This window comes from Pristiophorus japonicus, chromosome 2 (genome assembly GCF_044704955.1).
Source record: "Pristiophorus japonicus isolate sPriJap1 chromosome 2, sPriJap1.hap1, whole genome shotgun sequence".
Classification (NCBI taxonomy): domain Eukaryota; kingdom Metazoa; phylum Chordata; class Chondrichthyes; family Pristiophoridae; genus Pristiophorus; species Pristiophorus japonicus.
In genome coordinates, this window is record NC_091978.1 from 45,542,743 (window position 1) to 45,560,966 (window position 18,224).

At 46.3% G+C, this 18,224-nt stretch overlaps 1 protein-coding gene across 6 annotated transcripts in view; it reads left to right on the plus strand.

The window, feature by feature from the left end:
- Positions 1-18,224, plus strand: part of fgfr3 (fibroblast growth factor receptor 3) — a 212,913-nt gene that overhangs the window by 51,945 nt on the left and 142,744 nt on the right. For all 6 annotated transcript variants that reach the window (XM_070866913.1, XM_070866912.1, XM_070866914.1 and 3 more), the window contains exon 2: positions 15,624-15,859. In XM_070866913.1, coding sequence (XP_070723014.1) covers positions 15,688-15,859 — 172 coding nt within the window. In that variant the 5' untranslated portion in view covers positions 15,624-15,687. The remainder of the gene's footprint in view (positions 1-15,623; positions 15,860-18,224) is intronic.

Sequence of the window (18,224 nt, forward strand, 5' to 3'; positions counted from 1 at the left end):
TCATTTTGGGTCGCGTCTTCCTTTTCTTAATTGTCAAAAAGCGTTCGAAAGCAAATCCCCTGGTTAGTCTGTGATGCGCCAGCCGGTCTCAGCCAAGAGCAGCGATGAGGCGCTGCCGTTATCACAGCTTTAGGGGAGGGGACATTCAGCAGGCAGCCTTCTCCCGGTCGCTGGACAGTGACCCCTTCTGGACGTGCGCGGATGTGTGTGTGTGAATGCTGGTTGAGGGGAGGGTCAGATTCAACTCTGATGTGCTCCGTGGTAAAGATAGCCTTCCGGCACTTAGCCGCACTCTTGACATGAATGCTGGCCACTTGAACAAGGTACTCATCATCATCGTAGGAATCGAGGAAGACTTGTTTCCACTCTTAGCATGAGTTCTTAGGTGGCTGTACAGTCCAATACAAGAACCCACAGTCTCTGTCACAGCTGGGACAGATAAAAGGTACTGGAGGGCAGCAAATGTCCCCCAGCACCGTATCCCAATAAAGAATGGAGGAGGAGGAGGGGGAAAGTTGGTGAAAGATATGAGAGACCCATCCAAAATGAATTCAAAAGATTATCTTTACATTATCACATCTGAGAACTGCGGTAATAGGTTTGTCCACGAAGCAGGCAAACTGTCTCTGGTATTGTTCCTTTCAAAAGTACTGCTCTGACCAGGGGAGTACTTCTGCTGCATTGAGTTTCAGTGGGTAAATGCACCACTTGGCTTGTTCCCGAGCTGTACAGACCAGAAAAGGCTCAGGATGAGTCCTTGGACAGCGTTGAGTGGTGTCAGACAGGGCAGCGGTGGGAGGGACACAACTGGCCCCAGCATCCTCAGGCAGAGGGACAAAAGGCTCCCTGCTCCTTCTGCTATTGAGGGACCCAGCGAGGACAGTACCCATGTATGGATGTCGGGTGCAGGTAGGAATGGGTTCAGTTGTGAAATCTCCCATGTTCAACAGCCATCATGAGTGGTAAGTGGGATTAGACTGGATAACATCTTCTTGGCCGGCGCAGATACGATGGTAAGTACTGCAGCGAATCGTATATGGCCGGGTGATCTCCTGTGCTAGTTTCGATCGCCTGGATGGGTCGGAGAGGAATTTTCCCAGATTTTTTTTCCCCAATTGGCCTGGGTTTTTATCTGTTTTTTGCTTCTCCCAGGAGATCACATATCTCCAATTGGGGGGGGAGAATGTAGAATTTTTCGGTGCATTGGGGTATCGCAGTTGTGTGGGGTGGACTGGTTGGGCTGGGTGCTCTTTACCTCTCCACCATTGTTCATTGTTCATAGGCTTATATATAACCTTCTGGGCTGCTGACCGAGGGCCATGCGGCTCTTTGTTGGCCGGCGCAGACACGATGGGCCAAAATGGCCTCCTTCTGCGTTGTAGATTTCTATGTTTCTATCATGCACTTGCTGTCTAGACTCACACACAAAGAATGACGCCAGAGGTGAGGTGCCAGAAAAGACCAGTTCTTGTGGATCCGTGCCCCAAAAGTGAGGAGCGGAGAAAAAAATCTCGTAATGGCGGGAAGGGAGGCAGAAACATGCAAAATAAAGGATTTGGCAGATAATACATGAAAGAAATATAACACTGGGAGTAAAAAAACAACATATAAAAGAAATAACTTGCATTTATATGGCACCTTTCAGGACCTCAGGATGTCCCAAAGCGCTTTACAACCAATGAAGTGCTTTTGAAGTGTGGTTACTGTTGTAATGTAGGACGCACAATTTTGGCACAGAGGTCACACTTTTACACCAGCTGCTTTAGCAGGGAAAGATCATTTAAAACTGCAGAATCACAGTTCAAGCATGCAGGTTATAATATACCACCTGTGTGAGGGTGCTAACTATGGACCAGATTGTGCAGTTTGCATTTTGAAAATATTTCTTCGATTGTTAAAGATGTCTTGCCATGCCTGAACAGAGATTTATTGTGTTCCCACCAAACGACGACATTGTGATTTTAAAATTGATATTAAAACACAAATGAAACTTCCATGCTAATCTTCCCACTGACTCAAATGGTAACGGCAACTTGCTTACCTTAGCCAGGGCAAGATCACTTAGCTGATTCTAGCTAGGGCTGTGATAACGGTACCACAAATCAAGGCCTCAATGTTCCTAGGCTAGGGAGGGTGAAAGTAACAACAACAGCATGTATTTATATAGCGCCTTTAGCGTAGAAAAAACCGACCCAAGGCCTCTGGGCTCCCACTCCTGATGGTTAGCTAGTGACCCCTGCTGGATAAGGTATGTGGAAACTTTGAATCGTATAATGCTCCAGCACGGAAACAGGTCTTTCGCCTCAACGAGTCTGCACCGGTGTTTTCTCCGTATGAGTCTCGTCTCATCCCATTCTCCTGCCTCTTCCCCCTACCCTTTAATATCTCTCTTTTTCAAGCAATGATCTGATATGTGTGAGCATCAGTTAGGGACAGGATTGGACCTGGCTATGGTGTTCCTCCATCGACTGCCAGTACTCACTGTTTAGACTTGCACGTGAAGGTTACCGCTTGTATGAGACACCAGAAGGCGGTACTGTTGGAACCCCTCCCTAACGAGGAGGCGATGCCTTCAATAGAGGAGGAGGGAAAATCAACAAGGGAAATAAAGAAATCTTGTCTTATTCAGGACGTTTTCAAGTGTTTGTCCTTTAGAACTCAAACCAAATCTGAATCACCAGTTATTGACATTTTTATTACAAGGCTGTTGTAAGGTTGTATCTCTGCTGAGTTCAAGGTTATAAGATATGTCAAAGTGTGATTTATTTGCTATTCTCGTCTCATAAAGATTTTTTTGTTTGTTTTTTTCTTCTCCTGGCTCCGTTTTCATCTGTTGGCCTGTTACCAGCAGCACTGAACTCAGACAGCAAAATCTTGTAGGGCTCCATCTTCAGATCTTTCATCTTTTAGTTGTTTGCTCAACATTGAATCCATCGGGTCTCTTATAATTTGACTTACTCGGAGAACCATGAAGCTCGGCGTAACACGTCCGCTCCCAACCCAGAAACCAATGCCTTGCCCCTCGGAACAATTTTCCTAAAATGCTTTGTCTTATTGCCACTCTCCTTTCCTTAGATTATATGTAATGTTACAATTCAAAGAGCCAGGAGTTTGCCTCGTCTCCTGGTCAACTTTCCTCCCTTTAACTAATTCCATCAAAAACAAATGAGCTGGTCTTTCATCACATTGCATTTTATGAAATAGGCAAGTTGGCTGCAGTGTTTGCCTCCATAAAAACAGTGACTACATTCCAGATAATCATTGAATAGTACAGCCATTCGGCCCATCGAGCCTGCGCCGGCTCTTTCGAAGACCAATCCAGTTAGTCCCACTCCCCCTGGCTCTTTCCCCATATCCCTGCAATTGTGTCTCTTCCAAATATTTATCCAATTCTCCTTTGAAGGCTACTATTGAATCTGTTTTCACCTCCCTTTCAGGCAGTGCATTCCAAATCCTAACCACTCATTGTGTAAAAAGATTTTTCCTCAGGTCACCTCTGCTTCTTTTGCCAATCACCTTAAATCTGTGCCCTCTCATTATCGACCCTCCATTGGAAACAGTTTCTCTCTATTTACTCTTGTCTAAATCCTTCATGATTTTAAATACTTCTATCAACTCTCCTCTTAGCCTTTGATGCTCCAAGGAGAACAACCCCGGCTTCTCCAGTCTCTCCACATAACTGTATTCCCTCATCCCTGGAACCATTCTAGTAAATCTCTTCTGTACCCTAAATAAAGTACATAAGTAATTTATTGACTATGAGGCACATTGGCATGCTCCAGCATGTCATAAGGCGCTGTATAAATGCATGTTTATTTGTACTTTTTTTCTTTTAAAAACCTATCTCTCCCTAACCATATTCTCAGTCTACCCTTTTTTCCTTAACATTAATCTTTTCCCCTCTTGCTGGGGACGCCCCCCTCTCCCATTTGCAAAGTGCTCTGAGGCGTTCCATTACGTGAAGCTCATAATATCAATTCAAGTTGTTCAAATTTATCTGTGTGACATGTTTGAAAAGCATTGAAGCGTTCAGTAGATATTGCGGGATGCTGAGAAAGGACAATGGCTTCACCTCATGATTATCTTAACACCGGGATCTTGTACTGAAGTATTTCAGGATTAAAAATTAGCCAGACTGCAGAGACCCGCTACAGTAGCTAATGTTTAGCTGCTGGTTGTATAGGTCTGGATGAGCAGGATGGCAATAAATCGTTGCAGTCAAGTGACAGCATTGGGTTATTATTAATTGTAGGCTTCGTGTTGGGTTGCCCCTTTAGAAATCCTCTCAAAAAACAAAGTGCCAATAAGGATGTAACAGTCGTGAGTTTCTCAGGGTGTGGAAATTTAAGTCACCCAGATTTTACATTCATAGTTGCTGTTCAGTGACCCCTACTGGAAAGCCTGCATTCATTGACACCAGTGAAGACAAGATCTCGAATCTGTGATATCCCGGCTTGGATAACCTTCCAACATTCGCTGTTAAACCTCACAAATGAAAAATGGCCACTTAGGTGAGGTAATGGAGGGTGCCCAATGCTTGTGAAAATATACCCCAATAAGAGCTTAGGTGGCAAATAAATCTTTTCATCAATTCCATGAACGGCATTTTAATCTTTCACAGTTAGAGGAATTCATTGCAGAGTCCCTCCCCCCATCCCCCCCGCACTTAAAAACTAGCCATATGGTATCACTAAGCAGATTGCTTTGTATTAATTGCCCATCAATATTGTAGTCCACTGCATCAGCTATTCGACTAATCCGCCCGACTATAACGCTGACAGACTCTGTGAAGCCCTTTTTTTTAAAAAAAAAGATTGTTTGGATTAAAAATACTTTTTTCTAGTTTGTTAATTGGTATTAATCTCATTCCCTGACCAGAAAGGTTGACTTACATCCAATAAGACAGTTTAAAAAAAAATCTTGCATAATTTAAAATGCAGTTGATGAAACCATGCAAAAGGTATTTCAAATATCTACTGAAGCAAGGTACTGTAAATGGAGTTTTAGATAAGATTGTCTTGCTGGATGGTTTAGTAAAGGGAGCACTGGTCTTTGAGGATTAAATGTTGCTTTGGGGCATTTGGATAGATGATTCCTGGTAAGAGAGTTCTTACCATTCCTGGTTTCATTGCCAGCTCTCTGCTCTTAAGTAATCTGTAGTGGAGCTCACTGCAGAAAATCCCGGGACAAAGAATCATGTCACTGACCTCAAGTATTCGAGGTGCCGGGGTAGGAGGCTGCTGAAGGGACAAAGGAGCCTCCAGAGCGACAGGACAGGTCACTGAAATGAGCAGATGGCACTTATCGGCCAGAACGAGGGAAGACAAATGGGGTTTCTGGCCGTGTCAGACAGGGGACTTCTATTGACATTATGGAAACGGAGGCAAGATACAAGCATTGGAAAGCTGTGTGACCTGTTTACAAAAATGCAAAGGCTGTGTTTCATATGCAGCAGAAAAATCTTTGATGTGCAGATTGGGATCATCTATTCGTTGAATTAATGCCAACTGGAGCACTGGGATTTGTTTGCTTTACAAACAGTGAGCAAGGTCAGCAGTGAATATGTCCTGTGTTTTGCTCATCAAATTCCTTGGATCAAAAATAAAAGGGATCACACCATATCCATCTGAGGTCATTGTTCAGTACACTTGGTGTCGATCCTACAGTTAATTTCTGCCCGATGGCGTGATTATATTTTTTATTAACTAAGTTCCAGTTTGCTCTTCAAATAAAAACAGAAAATGCTGGAAATACACAGCAGGTCAGTCAGCATCTGTTCCATACCCAAAACATTACAATCTGTCTTCCCTCCTTACAGATGCTGATCTGCGTTTTCGGGTTTTATTTCAGATTTCCAAAATTGTCATTTTTCTTCTTTCTATTTTTTCAGTTCATTCCTCAGATACAGACCAGCCATACTTTGCTTCAATGCCTATTCTTCTTGACAGACAAAAATGTGCATTTATATAGCGCCTTTAACATAGAAAAGCATCCCTAAGGCGCTTTGCAAGCACGCAATTAGACAAGAATCAATGTCGAGCCAATGATGGAGATATTAGGAGGTGATGTCAAAGAAGTGGCTTTTTAAAGGAGGGCCTTAAAGGAGAGTGCGAGATAGAGAGGTGGAGGTGTTTAAGGAGGGGATTCAAGAGCATGGTGCCTAGACGGCTGAAGGCATAGCCATCAGTGGTGGGGTGAATCGGGGGGCAGGGTGCACAAGAGCACATCACAGCCAACCCTGTCATTACTTATCATGTATACACATACTTTCCAGCATGTGTCACTGGATAGCAATCAGGAGCTGATCGCTGACTAATTTAATTTTTTTCCCTCCCTATCCCAAGGGTGCTGAGGCCAATTGTAACACTTCTACCGTGACCTCGACCAGCTAATGATCAGGTTATTGAATCTGGAACTTATAGCTTGTATTGCTGAGTCTTCTGTGTGTGATATTTTCAACATGCATTATATTTATGCCAAGAAATAAAGGCTGGTGTTAAAGTGTTTGCACAAGTTTCCAAATTGTCACTCTGTGGATGATTTGTGAATTCGCTCATGGCAAAAGACTCAAGGATGGGTCAAACCTGTTTTAACTTGCTGTAAACTTAATGGCAAATTTACATTTCAATGGGGGGAAAATAAAGCTTGTGTATAAACCTCCAAAAGCTGACCCAGCCTCAGGCCCCACTTTCTGACTCCAAGGGCAGGAGAGGTGTAGGCTGCCACTGATATCAATTCAATTAGATTTGTCTTTTCCAGTATCCCTGAGGTTAAAATTTTAAAATTTTGCCACTGATGCTTTGAGATCTGAATATAATAATTCTCAGGCTGTTTACATAAAGCGGTTTAGAACAATGGCGGAGTGTTTTTTGCCTTTCCCTGTTTTCCAATCTGTGCATGCTACACTTTTCCTCCCCGCCTCAGGAATGACTGCTTAATCCTAATCTCCCAGTACCTTGTCCCAGTGGTTCTTACTCGCTGTGGGCCTTGATAGTGAGTCCCAGCAGACAACTTAACTGTGTGGGCCTCAGTCTGATCCTTTCCTTGCCCACTACCACTGCCTCTGTGCTCCCCCGCCCCCATACACACACACACAAGCACGCTTCCACCAGAAATGAGAACTAGCCACATTTTTGTTTCCCCCATGCTGAGTCCGGTGAGACTGACTCTGATTGTATCAGCCTACTGCTAACTCAGCACAGGCCAACGATCCCTCCTGGTCAGTATGGCATGGACACTCACTGCATAAATGCTCTTTAACCATTTATCTAAGTAGGCTTTGAGTTTTGCCTGAAACTGAATAATGCAACATTGCTATTTTCCTCCCTTTTCCAACAAAAAACAATGATCTTCATATATCCTGCCTCAAGAATCTGGTCGGTTGCAGTCTGAGTATTAATCATTCACTCTGATACTGCCACCATTATTCAGAATCAATCCACGGGGTCACGCACTTTGAAAGGTTCATCTCCTATCATAATACCATGAACACAGAACTTTGTGTACTGTACACTCGGATCGTAACAGTGAACTGTGAACAATTTAAGAACAGTTACAATTAGAAAAATTGAAGAGGCCTGATTAAGGATACCAGCCATTATTCTTAGATCTTACATTCCAGAAAAAAATTATACTTACATGATTAAGATTATGACTACAGTGAGAGAGAGATAGACCCTTATTGTGTAAGGTGCTTGATTGAATAAAGTGCTACATAGGAAAACATGGCAGCCATTCTGTACCAACAATGCCCCACAAACTCATCTTATAAGCAGTCCCTCAAAATCGAGGAAGACTTGCTTCCACTCTAAAAGTGAGTTCTTAGGTGAGTGAACAGGTCAATACAGGAATTACAGTCTCTGTCAAAGGTGGGACAGACAGTGGTTGAAGGAAAGGGTGGGCGGGGAGTCTGGTTTGCCGCACGCTCCTTCCGCTGCCTGCGCTTGGTTTCTGCATGCTCTCGGGATGACCCATGAGCTGAAGGACCAGTTAAGCTGTTTTTTGATGGTAATGTTAGGCGAAGGGATGTTAGCCAACATACCCCGTTCTCCTTCAAATAGTGCCGTGGGATCTTAACACCACTGTAACCAGCAGAGAAGGACTTGGTTTAACAGCTCACCTGAAGGACCTTGCCTCAGACAATGCAGCACTCCCTCAGTTTTACACTAGAGCGTCAGTCTAGATTATTGGTTCAAACCCTGGAGAGGGCTATCAGCTGAGCTAAGTTGACACACAGCGTGACTTTTTAGATTGTTATTCATTCTCTGGCTGTGGGCTTCGCTGGCAAGGTCGCCATTTATCCTTCATTGTGTTGAAAGGAAGAAGAAGAAAGACTTGCATTTCTGTAGCGCCTTTCACGACCACCGGATGTCTCAAAGCGCTTTACAGCCAATTAAGTCATTTTGGAGTGTAGTCACTGTTGTAATGTAGAAAACGAGGCAGCCAATTTGCGTACAGCAAGCTCCCACAAACAGCAATGCGATAATGACCAGATAATCCATTTTTTTGTGATGGTGCTTGAGGGATAAATATTGGCCATCATCATCATCATAGGCAGTCCCTTGAATCGAGGATGACTTGCTTCCACGTCAAAAAGTTCACAGGTGTTTCAATGAAGGACCTAATATTCCAGATCCCGAACTACATGTTGGAGGGTAGAAGATACCTGTGCGTGGATTTTTTTAACGTGGGGTGGCCGTTGCACACCAGCCGTCACACGGGTTTGACAGAGCTAGGTCTTGGTCCAGTGGCAAGGATTACCCAAGACGACTGGAGACCTGCTCTGCTGCACGGACCTAGTGTGCACACATATCGCAGTGTGGGCTGGTCCGTGCTGCCCCATGGTCCTCACCTCTCCTGGGCCACCATCACATCCCTCTACAATTTCTCACCGCTTCTTTGCCCTGACCTTGCTGCTCCTGCTGTATCTGTCCACGCTCCAATCACCAACCAGGACCTTGGTGATGACCCTCTTCGCTGCCGTTGCTCTCCTGCTCCAGCACGTGCTGCTCCCTGGAGTGGTATGCCGCCACGCTGCTCCTTGCGCTCCCCGGCCTGCTCCAATGGTGCTCGCAGGTCGGGGGTCGCACAGCCTGCTGGGCCAGGCCGCCATTAATTACACTGTCAGCTTGTATACACACCTATAAAAAAAGTTGAGTGAAAAATGTTCCCAGTATATTCTGATAGTTCACTGCAAAACACTTGTTGGGCAGGACACCGGGGATAATTCCCCTGCTCTTCTTCACCTGGTCTCAGTTTAACATCTCATTCGATTGACGGCACCTCTGACAGTGCAGCACTCCCTCAGCATTGCACTGGAGTGCCAGCCTTGATTTTTTTTTATGCTCAAGTCCCTGCAGCGGGACACAACCTTCCGACTCAGAGGCAAGAGTGCGACCCACTGAGCCACAGCAGACACCAATTATTATTTTGCTTGCACGTGACACCATCATCTCGTCCTGCGAGTATTCCGTCCTCCCCAAACAGCAACACGTGAACCACGTGCTTTTCCATGCGATGCCCTTTAAACGAGAGCACACAGGTGCAGAATGAGAAAAGCTTTGGGTTGACACCATGTCACCGCACCAGAATCCCCTGTCGCCCGGAGATGTGCATCGTACATCAAACACTGACACATTAGGAGCCCCCCCCCTGCTGACACTAGTGCTGTTATCACAGAGCCTGAGGGGTGAGTTTCTGATCGGGTATGAGACCAGTGCTGGTGCCAGTGACATTCAGTCTAGAATGCAGATTCACTCCACAGGCATAAGCTTTGAAGTGCAGAAAGAGATTTGGGGAACTTTACCAAAAGAAAAGACACCTTAATGTGAAAGCCTGTGTACAAAGTATCATCAGTCTTGTCTTTGATAAGAGTTAAAAGGGTCAACGGGTGTTATCAGGAAATTCTGGTTTCCAAACCTCGCTTGGCTGCAGCCATTTTCAGTATCCTTGAATTGTTCCATGTTTCAATGCAGGAATCTTCACCTGGAAGCCAAACATTGCTGATGGTAATGAGCTATTCAACAGTTAGGCATTTTGGGGTCTAGAGGGCAGTAGATGTGACCTGTAGCAGAGTTGGTAAGAAAGGCAATTTCTGGGACCAGGTATTAGTATAGAAACAACATTTTAGAGATTTACCCTCATTTTCTCCTCTGCTCTCCTTTTGATAAAGTTCAAAATCATGAGGGGTGCAGGACAGAGTAGATAGAGAGAAACTGTTCCCATTGGCGGAAGGGTCGACAACCAGAGGACATGGATTTAAGGTGATTGGCAAAAGAACCAAAGGCGACGTGAGGGGAAAACATTTTTATACGCAGCGAGTGGTTAGGATCTGGAATGCATGGCCTGAAAGGGTGGAGGAGGCAGATTCAATCGTGGCTTTCAAAAAGGAATTGGATAAGGACCTGAAGGAAAAAAAAATTGCACGGCTATGGGGAAAGGGCGGGGGAGTGGGATTGACTCAAGTGCTCTTGCAGAGAGCCAGCACGGGCTTGATGGGATGAATGGCCTCCTGTGCTGTAAGCATTCTTTGACTCTATGAAGATTGACTCTCAGTGGAATCTGGTTGGCAGCAGGCCTTCTAATATTTCCCGGAGGCAGCCATTTTCCATGTGTGGGCTTGGACGCTAAGGCCCAGATTTTCACCCATGGATGATACCCTATTTTTTCCCCCTTAACTGATATGAACACATCTCAATTGTTAACCTGACTGAGATCATCTCAGCATAGACCAGGAATCAAACCTGGAACCTTCAGGGTCTGCATGACTCAGTAGCCTGCAATTCTCTCTTTGAGGAGAAATCGAAAGTTTCTTCCAACAGGTTTTCTTTTCTGCAAATGTGTTTTAATTTCTTATGGTGCCAACTTGGCTCGGTTGCTCGTGAGTCAGGGGTCATGGGTTCAAGCCCCACACTCCAGAAATTCAGCACATAATCCAAGCTGGCACTTCAATACCTTATGAGAGATTGCTGCACTGTTGGCGGCGACGTCTTTTGGATGAGATATTGCACCAATTGAGCATTAAAGATCCCATGGCAATACTAACACGTTTTGCCAGTATCCTGCCCAACATTACCCCCCTCAACCTAAACCAGATTAACTGGTCGTTGATCTGTCCCCTACAGCTTGTGGGATCTTAGCTGTGTGGGAATTGGCAACGCATTTGCCCACATAACAGCAGTGGACTTCAAACGTGGTGTGTTTCGGGATGTCGTGAAAGGCACTATGTAAATGAAACGTTTTTATTGTCTTGGCAGAGGGTTTGAGATTTTTGTACCGTTGTATAATCCATGGAGATAGCTAGTCTTCTGGGACTCCTACTGTTAGGAATGTTACGATATTTTAAACATGTGTTGTGTGGCATGATGTTTCCCGTCTCTGCCCCCACCCGTCTCCCCCCCCCCCCCCCCCCCCCCCGCCAGCGTCCCCCGCCTCCCGCCTCCCGCCTCCAGGCTGTGCAGCAAAGACAAAGAAAATAGCTTGTCACAAATTACACATTTCAAAATTGACAGCGTCTGCCAACTTGTCAGCAGAGGGGAGGTATTGAAATGAGTTATTTACAGCTGGAAAGTTTGGGGGAAGCTGCAGGGGCTCAGGCTGATATATTATCGACTGCAGTACAGTCCATGGTTTACGGGATACAGTTCGAAGCTGCTGATTTTATTATCGCCGCAAAAGCCTGTAACACAACGAAGGCACACAGCGCCGCAGATCGCAAACTGCTTCAGATCTCAGTGGCTCCTGCAGCGACAGCGAGTGGCAGTCCTTGCTGCGTCTGCACAGCCGAGCCGAAACGTGTTGTAATAGGCTTTTACATTGGAGTATGTTCTTTTGCCGTTGGCTGAACTTGTAGGTTTGAGCGACCCAGCCTTCAGTGTTCCCATGGTGGTGGGGACCCACTCATGGGTCTTGCGAGCCACCAGCCAGTCTTTGTGCCAAAGTGCAAGGGTGGAGTTGGGTTTCCTCAGTTGTGACCATATTGCTCCATTTTGAAAGCCAGTCCCCTCTTGGGCAAATATAAAAGTGACTAAAGTGAGAGTTTTGTGTCAGAGACGGTATGCGCTGCGTGTTCTCTAATGGAGAACTGACCGACAGTAAGGTCCATGCTAGTACCACCAGCTGCCATAAGCGGACAATATAGGATGCCTTAGCCAGCCCCGGAAAATTTCCATTTGATAAGTCAGCCACGATCTGATTGAATGGCGGAACAGGCCCGAGGGGCTGACTGGCCTACTGCTGGTTCCCATGGCTTGCAGCCAGCTCTGCCAGTCCTGCACGAACAACACCAGGGAACCAGTGCAGAATAAAAGTATCCAAATTACACACATGGTACCGAAAGCTGTGCCATATCACAGATCAGTCACAATGAGGGGCCAGTGTATGTTCACGGAAACATTCACTGCAGTGTTACAATTTGTTGATGCTCCAACACAAACACAGCTGATTACAGCGTGATCTGATAAAGGTGTTTAAAATTATGAAGAGGTGGGAAGTAGTTAGAAGTAGACTGATTCCAGTGATGGAGCAGTTTAACACAACATAAATAACGCAGTAAAACGTTCCAAGGCGCTTCACAGGAATTATATCAAGTAAAATTTGACATCGAGCCACATAACGGGATATAGGACAGAGCCAAAGAGGATGGTTTTAAAGAAGGAGAGAGAAAGACAGAGAGGTTTAGGGAGGGAATTTCAGAGCTTAGGGCCGAGGCAGCTGAAAACAAGGGGGCACCGATTAAATGTAAGAGATTTAGACTGACAGCAGGGGAACGTTTACTCCTGGCATCAGTGTTTGAAGCAGAGAGCATGTTAACTTGTAAGAAGCGATTAAGTAAATGAAGGGAAGTTGGAGCAGGGCAAGCACACAGGATTAGAGCTACCGCACATGTGGAGAATAAATGATGTGGACTGGTTGGGCCAAATAGCCGTTTTCCATGTATGTACGCTCTGTGTAACAAAGTGCCGGGACAGAAGTTTGTAGACAGTTGCCACACAGTGAGATTCACACCTGCACTGTTCGAAAGAGGAGGGGAGAGACACTGAGCGAGGCCTACTCCCTCCCTCCAATCCCAACCCCATCCCCTTCGTGCAGCTGGTTCCCAGCCACCCTCCTTTGAGGAGTGTTTGTGCTGTGCCCAATATAAGAACATAAGAAATAGGAACAGGAGTAGGCCCCTCGAGCCTGCTCCGCCATTCAGTAATATCATGGCTGATCTGATCATGGATTCAGCTCCATTTCCCCGCCCACTCCCCATAACCTTATCCCCTTATTGTTTAAGAAACTGTCTATTTCTGTCTTAATTTTATTATGGGCGGCCCCTTATTCTAAGACCATGCCCTCTAGTTCTAGTCTCCCCCATGAGTGGAAGCATCCTCTATGCATCCACCTTGTCAAGCCCCCTCGTTTCGATAAGATCACCTCTCATTCTTCTGAATTCCAATGAGTAGAGGCCCAACCTACTCAACCTTTCCTCATAAGTCAACCCCCTCATCCCCGGAATCAACCTAGTGAACCTTCTCTAAACTGCCTCCAAAGCAAGTATATCCTTTCGTAAATATGGAAACCAAAACTGTACGCAGTATTCCAGGTGTGGCCTCACCAGGACAGAGTCGCTAAATCTGGAATGACTGATAAAAAGCAGGTCTTTCCAATAGCCAGATTCAGTAGTTGTCTTGAAGACTGCTGCCAGCGATATGAGGCCTATGCATAGAAGTGGGCAAAACTAGCACCCCTACAGGGCGAGTGTGATAGCAGCTGTTGGAGGCCATGTCATGGTAGTGTACTGGACTAGGTTGAGAGTTCAGATCCCACCATGGCACGTTGTGAAATTGAACTTTATAAATCTTGTTGTTTGTTGTTTGGGCCCAGTAGAAAAATCCCAGATTTCTCCCCCCCGCCCCCAAATTGGCCTGGGTTTTTATCTGGTTTTTGCCTCTCCCAGGTGATCACATGGCCTCGGTTGGGGTGGAGTGTAGAATGTTTCGGTGCAAGGGGTGTCGCAGTTGCGTGGGGCGGACTGGTTGGGCTGGGTGCTCTTTACCTTTCCGCCATTGTTCGTTGTTCATAGGTTTATATGTAACCTTCAGGGCTGCTGACCGAGGGCCGTGCGGTTCTTTGTCGGCCGGCTCGGACACGATGGGCCGAAATGGCCTCCTTCTGCTCTGTACATTTCTATGTTTCTATAAATGAGGCCATGGTTATCCTACAGGCCAGAAAACATGTGCCACCCGCCCTCCAGCCTGACTTCATTCCCACACTACGTAGTTTACTCTGAACTGGCCGAGCAAGCTATTTGGCCGTAAAAGCAGCCACTAGAAGAAATGTAGCCTTCCCAGTGACTCCCGCATCCTCGGAACAATAAATATATGGCAGCTGCCCTCACCTTTTGGGAATAACGACTGAAGAAGTAGAGAGAAAATAGAAATGATTTTTTCAAGCTACTCACAAGTTCTCTGAGGTGTAGTTTCTCAGTTTCTAATGTCATTGGAATAACTTGCCTATAAGGCGGGGCCTTTGTGTGGTAATACACCATTTATTATATACATTAAAATCGCAGAAAGGAGACAATATCTTTTGGCATTTGATTTCAAAGCCTATGCTGTGTAGGCCCAGACAGCTATTTCAGGTTGAAGAGTGATCTAATTGAAGTATTTAAAATGATAAATGGCAGACACAGAGAAACTGTTTGCTCTAGTAGGGAAATCCAGAACAAATGGGCACAATCTTAAACTTAGAGCTTGGCGATTCAGGCGTGAAATCAGAAAGCATCTTTTCACGCAAAGAGTAGTGGAAATCTGTAACTCTCTTCCCCAGAGAACTGGGTCAATTGAAATTTTCAACGCTAGACTTTTGTTCGTCAAGGGTATCAAGGGATTTGCAGAGGCAGGTAAATGGAGTTGAGGTAAGATCAGCTATATTCGAATTGAGTGGCCGAACAGGTTCGAGGGGCTGAATGGCCCACTCCTGCTCCTGTATTGCCATGACTTTAATGCACAAAATTAATCCGAATCTTTCTCGCGTTCTGAAATGTTTTAGATGCCATTGGTGTAACCGATGGATTTGTGAGTAAATGCACTGCATGGTGTGATGCTGAACCAGGCAGATCAAACAATTCCCAGGTTCAATGCTGATCTTTATACCGAGTTAGCAGATCGCAACAGGGACAGCAGTAGACAAGCCACAGTGAGTCTCTGCCCCAGGAATAGGAAAGGAGGTGGGCGGGGAGGGCAGTGGCGGCAGGGGGGGGGGCGCATGGAATGAGACAGTCTTCCAGCTCCTGATTCCTGGCGGAGTGCATAAGTTTGAAGCTTCCAAGCCTTTCCCTTCATGCCAAAAGAATGCTTTCTCATCATGGATGTTATGCAGGTGCATTACATTTTATATAATGTGCACAATCTCCGCTAAATATTCCGGGAGCAAGTTTAAAAGGTTTTGTAAGTCGACTTCTATTTTGGGTTGTTAGGCTGAAAATGTAGCGGGGCTCCTTGAAAATGACTGCAGAGGAACCGAGCTATTCAGGTTGGCCGAGCGTCTGTTGCCGGCCGGCCACTCTGTTGCCGAACGATTTGCCACAATGAGGATCCCATGCACGTGCCAATACCTCCTTTTCTCGCCCTCTCTTGCAGTGCACTCGGCGGGAGCAGTCGGCAGTGGCAGCGCGGCGCCCATGCCTGTGAAGCGCGCACACAGATGATGCCTGAGGCCGGACGGGCCCGCAGCAGTCGGATCGGCAGCAGCTCCGGAGGAATGATGGCCCTGTGGTACGCACTCTGCCTCTGTTTAGTCACCGTCGCCAGCCTCCCAGCGGCCAGGCTCCGCATTACAGAACCGGGAGAGAAAGCCACCAGCCGCCCTCCTTCAGGTAAACCTCGACAGCCGCATTGCTTTTTCTCTTCATTTTATTGGTTCATTTTTGTGGGTGGGGGGCGAATGGGAGGCGGATCGTTGGTTTTCCTTTGGTGTTGAATTTTTTTTAATAAGTCATTCTGGGGATGTGGGCGTCGCTGGCAAGGCCAGCATTTATTGCACATCCACTCGTTGCCCCTTGAGAAGGTGGTGGTGAGCTGCCTTCTTGGACCGCTGCAGTCCGTGTGGCAAAGGCACTCCCACAGTGCTGTTAGAGAGGGAATTCCAGGATTTTGACCTGTGCAGGAGCGTAGCAACAGCCCTGGCACTCCTAATTCAATGTGTGAAGAGATTGTGGTGTTCCAGCATAACAAAGCCCCACATAAATTCAGGTATAATTTATAACAGTTCATTATTTTGGCTGCTCAGTTTTTTTTGGCAGTTTCTATCCAACTAGCAACATTTTGATTTCTATGGGAAAACTACTCCGATCCATTGAAAACTCAACTGTACCAACAACGACAACTTGTATTTATTTATTTTTATATTCGTTCATGGGGTGTGGGCGTCCCTAATTGCCCTCGAGAAGGTGGTGGTGAGCCGCCTCCTTGAACCACAGAGTCAACCACATTGCTGTGTGTCTGGAGTCACATATTGGCCATACCAGGTAAGGACGGCAGATTTCCTTCCCTGAAAGACATTACTGAACCCGGTGGGTTTTTACAACAGTGCAGTAGTTTCATGGTCACCATTACTGATACTAGCTTTTTAAAATATATAGCGCCTTTAAAGTAGTAAAACGTCCTAAGGCGCTTCACAGGAGCGTTATACGACAAAAAACAAGCCTGATAAATCTTGTGATCAACCAATGAGTGCAGTTATAGGTCTGGCAACTCAAATCCTGATGTCCGTAAGTGGGAACAAGATCATTTACATAATCAGAACATAGAATTCTCAGAATTGTTGTTCTAGCTGTTTGTTTTAAGTTGCAGTAGCTTTAAGGGCTCTGAAATTCCAGTCGGATGCTTCTGTCGGATGGACGCCTCCGACCGGAGAATTTTTACAAATTTACCTGGTGGTCGTGGAGGAGTGTGGGATCGTGGTGGGCAGGCCTTCTCTTCCCGCACTGCGAAGCGCACTCGCAACCTCGAGGTTCCCACACAGAGGGGGCAGTCACGTGTGACTGCTCAGCCAATCAGGTACAGTATTCCATAGCTTTCTCATTACTAGCAATGAGAACTCCGTATCTATGAGTTCTCATTGCTATTAATGAGAAAAACAAACACACTAAACATATAATTAAAAAAAACACCCCTTACATAATTAAAATTAATTGAAATTAAAGTCTTAGAAAAAAAAAAAGATTTTTCCGATTTTTAAAAAAACATTTCTTTAATTATAGTTTAAAATAAACTTACCGTAGCGGGCAGGGTTTTTAAACAATAAAATGTGTTTTTTAAATTTAATTTCATTATGTTTTTGTATACTTTAAAACTCTTACACCTGTAAAAGTAAGCGATGCGCCTGCTTTTATCAGGCGCAAGAGTTTCGAGGACATTTGCTGGCCAAGATATGGGTAAATCCCGCAATCTGTCCCTTGCAAATGTCCTCGCTGCCGAGGTACAGAAGATCTGTCAAGCTGGAGCTTGACAGATCGGAAAAGCCGGTTTTCAGCGCATGCGCATTATGTGCTGAAAACCGGCTTTTGAGCTGCCTTCCCGGGTCTGTACACACTATGGTTCTGGACCCGGGGAAGCTGGGATTTCCAGGCCAATGTTGTTACGTAGCAGGATTTGCTGGATTTACCGCCGCTGTTTCCACCCATCCCCCCCCGCCCCCACCCACCCTACCAAATTGGGTGGGAAAACCAGGCGGCAAGGGCGACCATCATGTACAGCCCCCCAACCTTGATTGTCAGCCCCCTGCCCCACCCACCACATGGAAATGCCAGCGGGGAGGCAGGACCCAGCAATCTGTCCCACTTCCCCGGCCTTCTGCGGCTGCTCTCGCGAGGGGAGGGGTGGCGGTGGCCCCTGGGGCAACGGTAGAAAGACAGCTGGGGCTCCTTCTGGAGGAGGAGGGCTCGGCGGCGGGCAATTATCACACCCCTCAAGCCTCAGCCGCTCAACCATTTTAAGCGGCAACCCAGGCCGAGGCCGAAGTAAATTCCTCTTTGACCATCGGACTGTGGCAACCCCCTTTCCGGTGCCACACTGGCCGTCCCGCTGCAGCATCACCGGAGTTTTCCAGCCTTTCAGTGGTAGGCTCCCTCGAGGTGGGCACTGGGAGCCCGCCCTGTGTGCTTTATAACCCCTCCACCCAGGAAAACTGGTCAGAGTTGTCGGGCAGCAAGTGAAAGACCCGCCCCCAACCCTCCATCA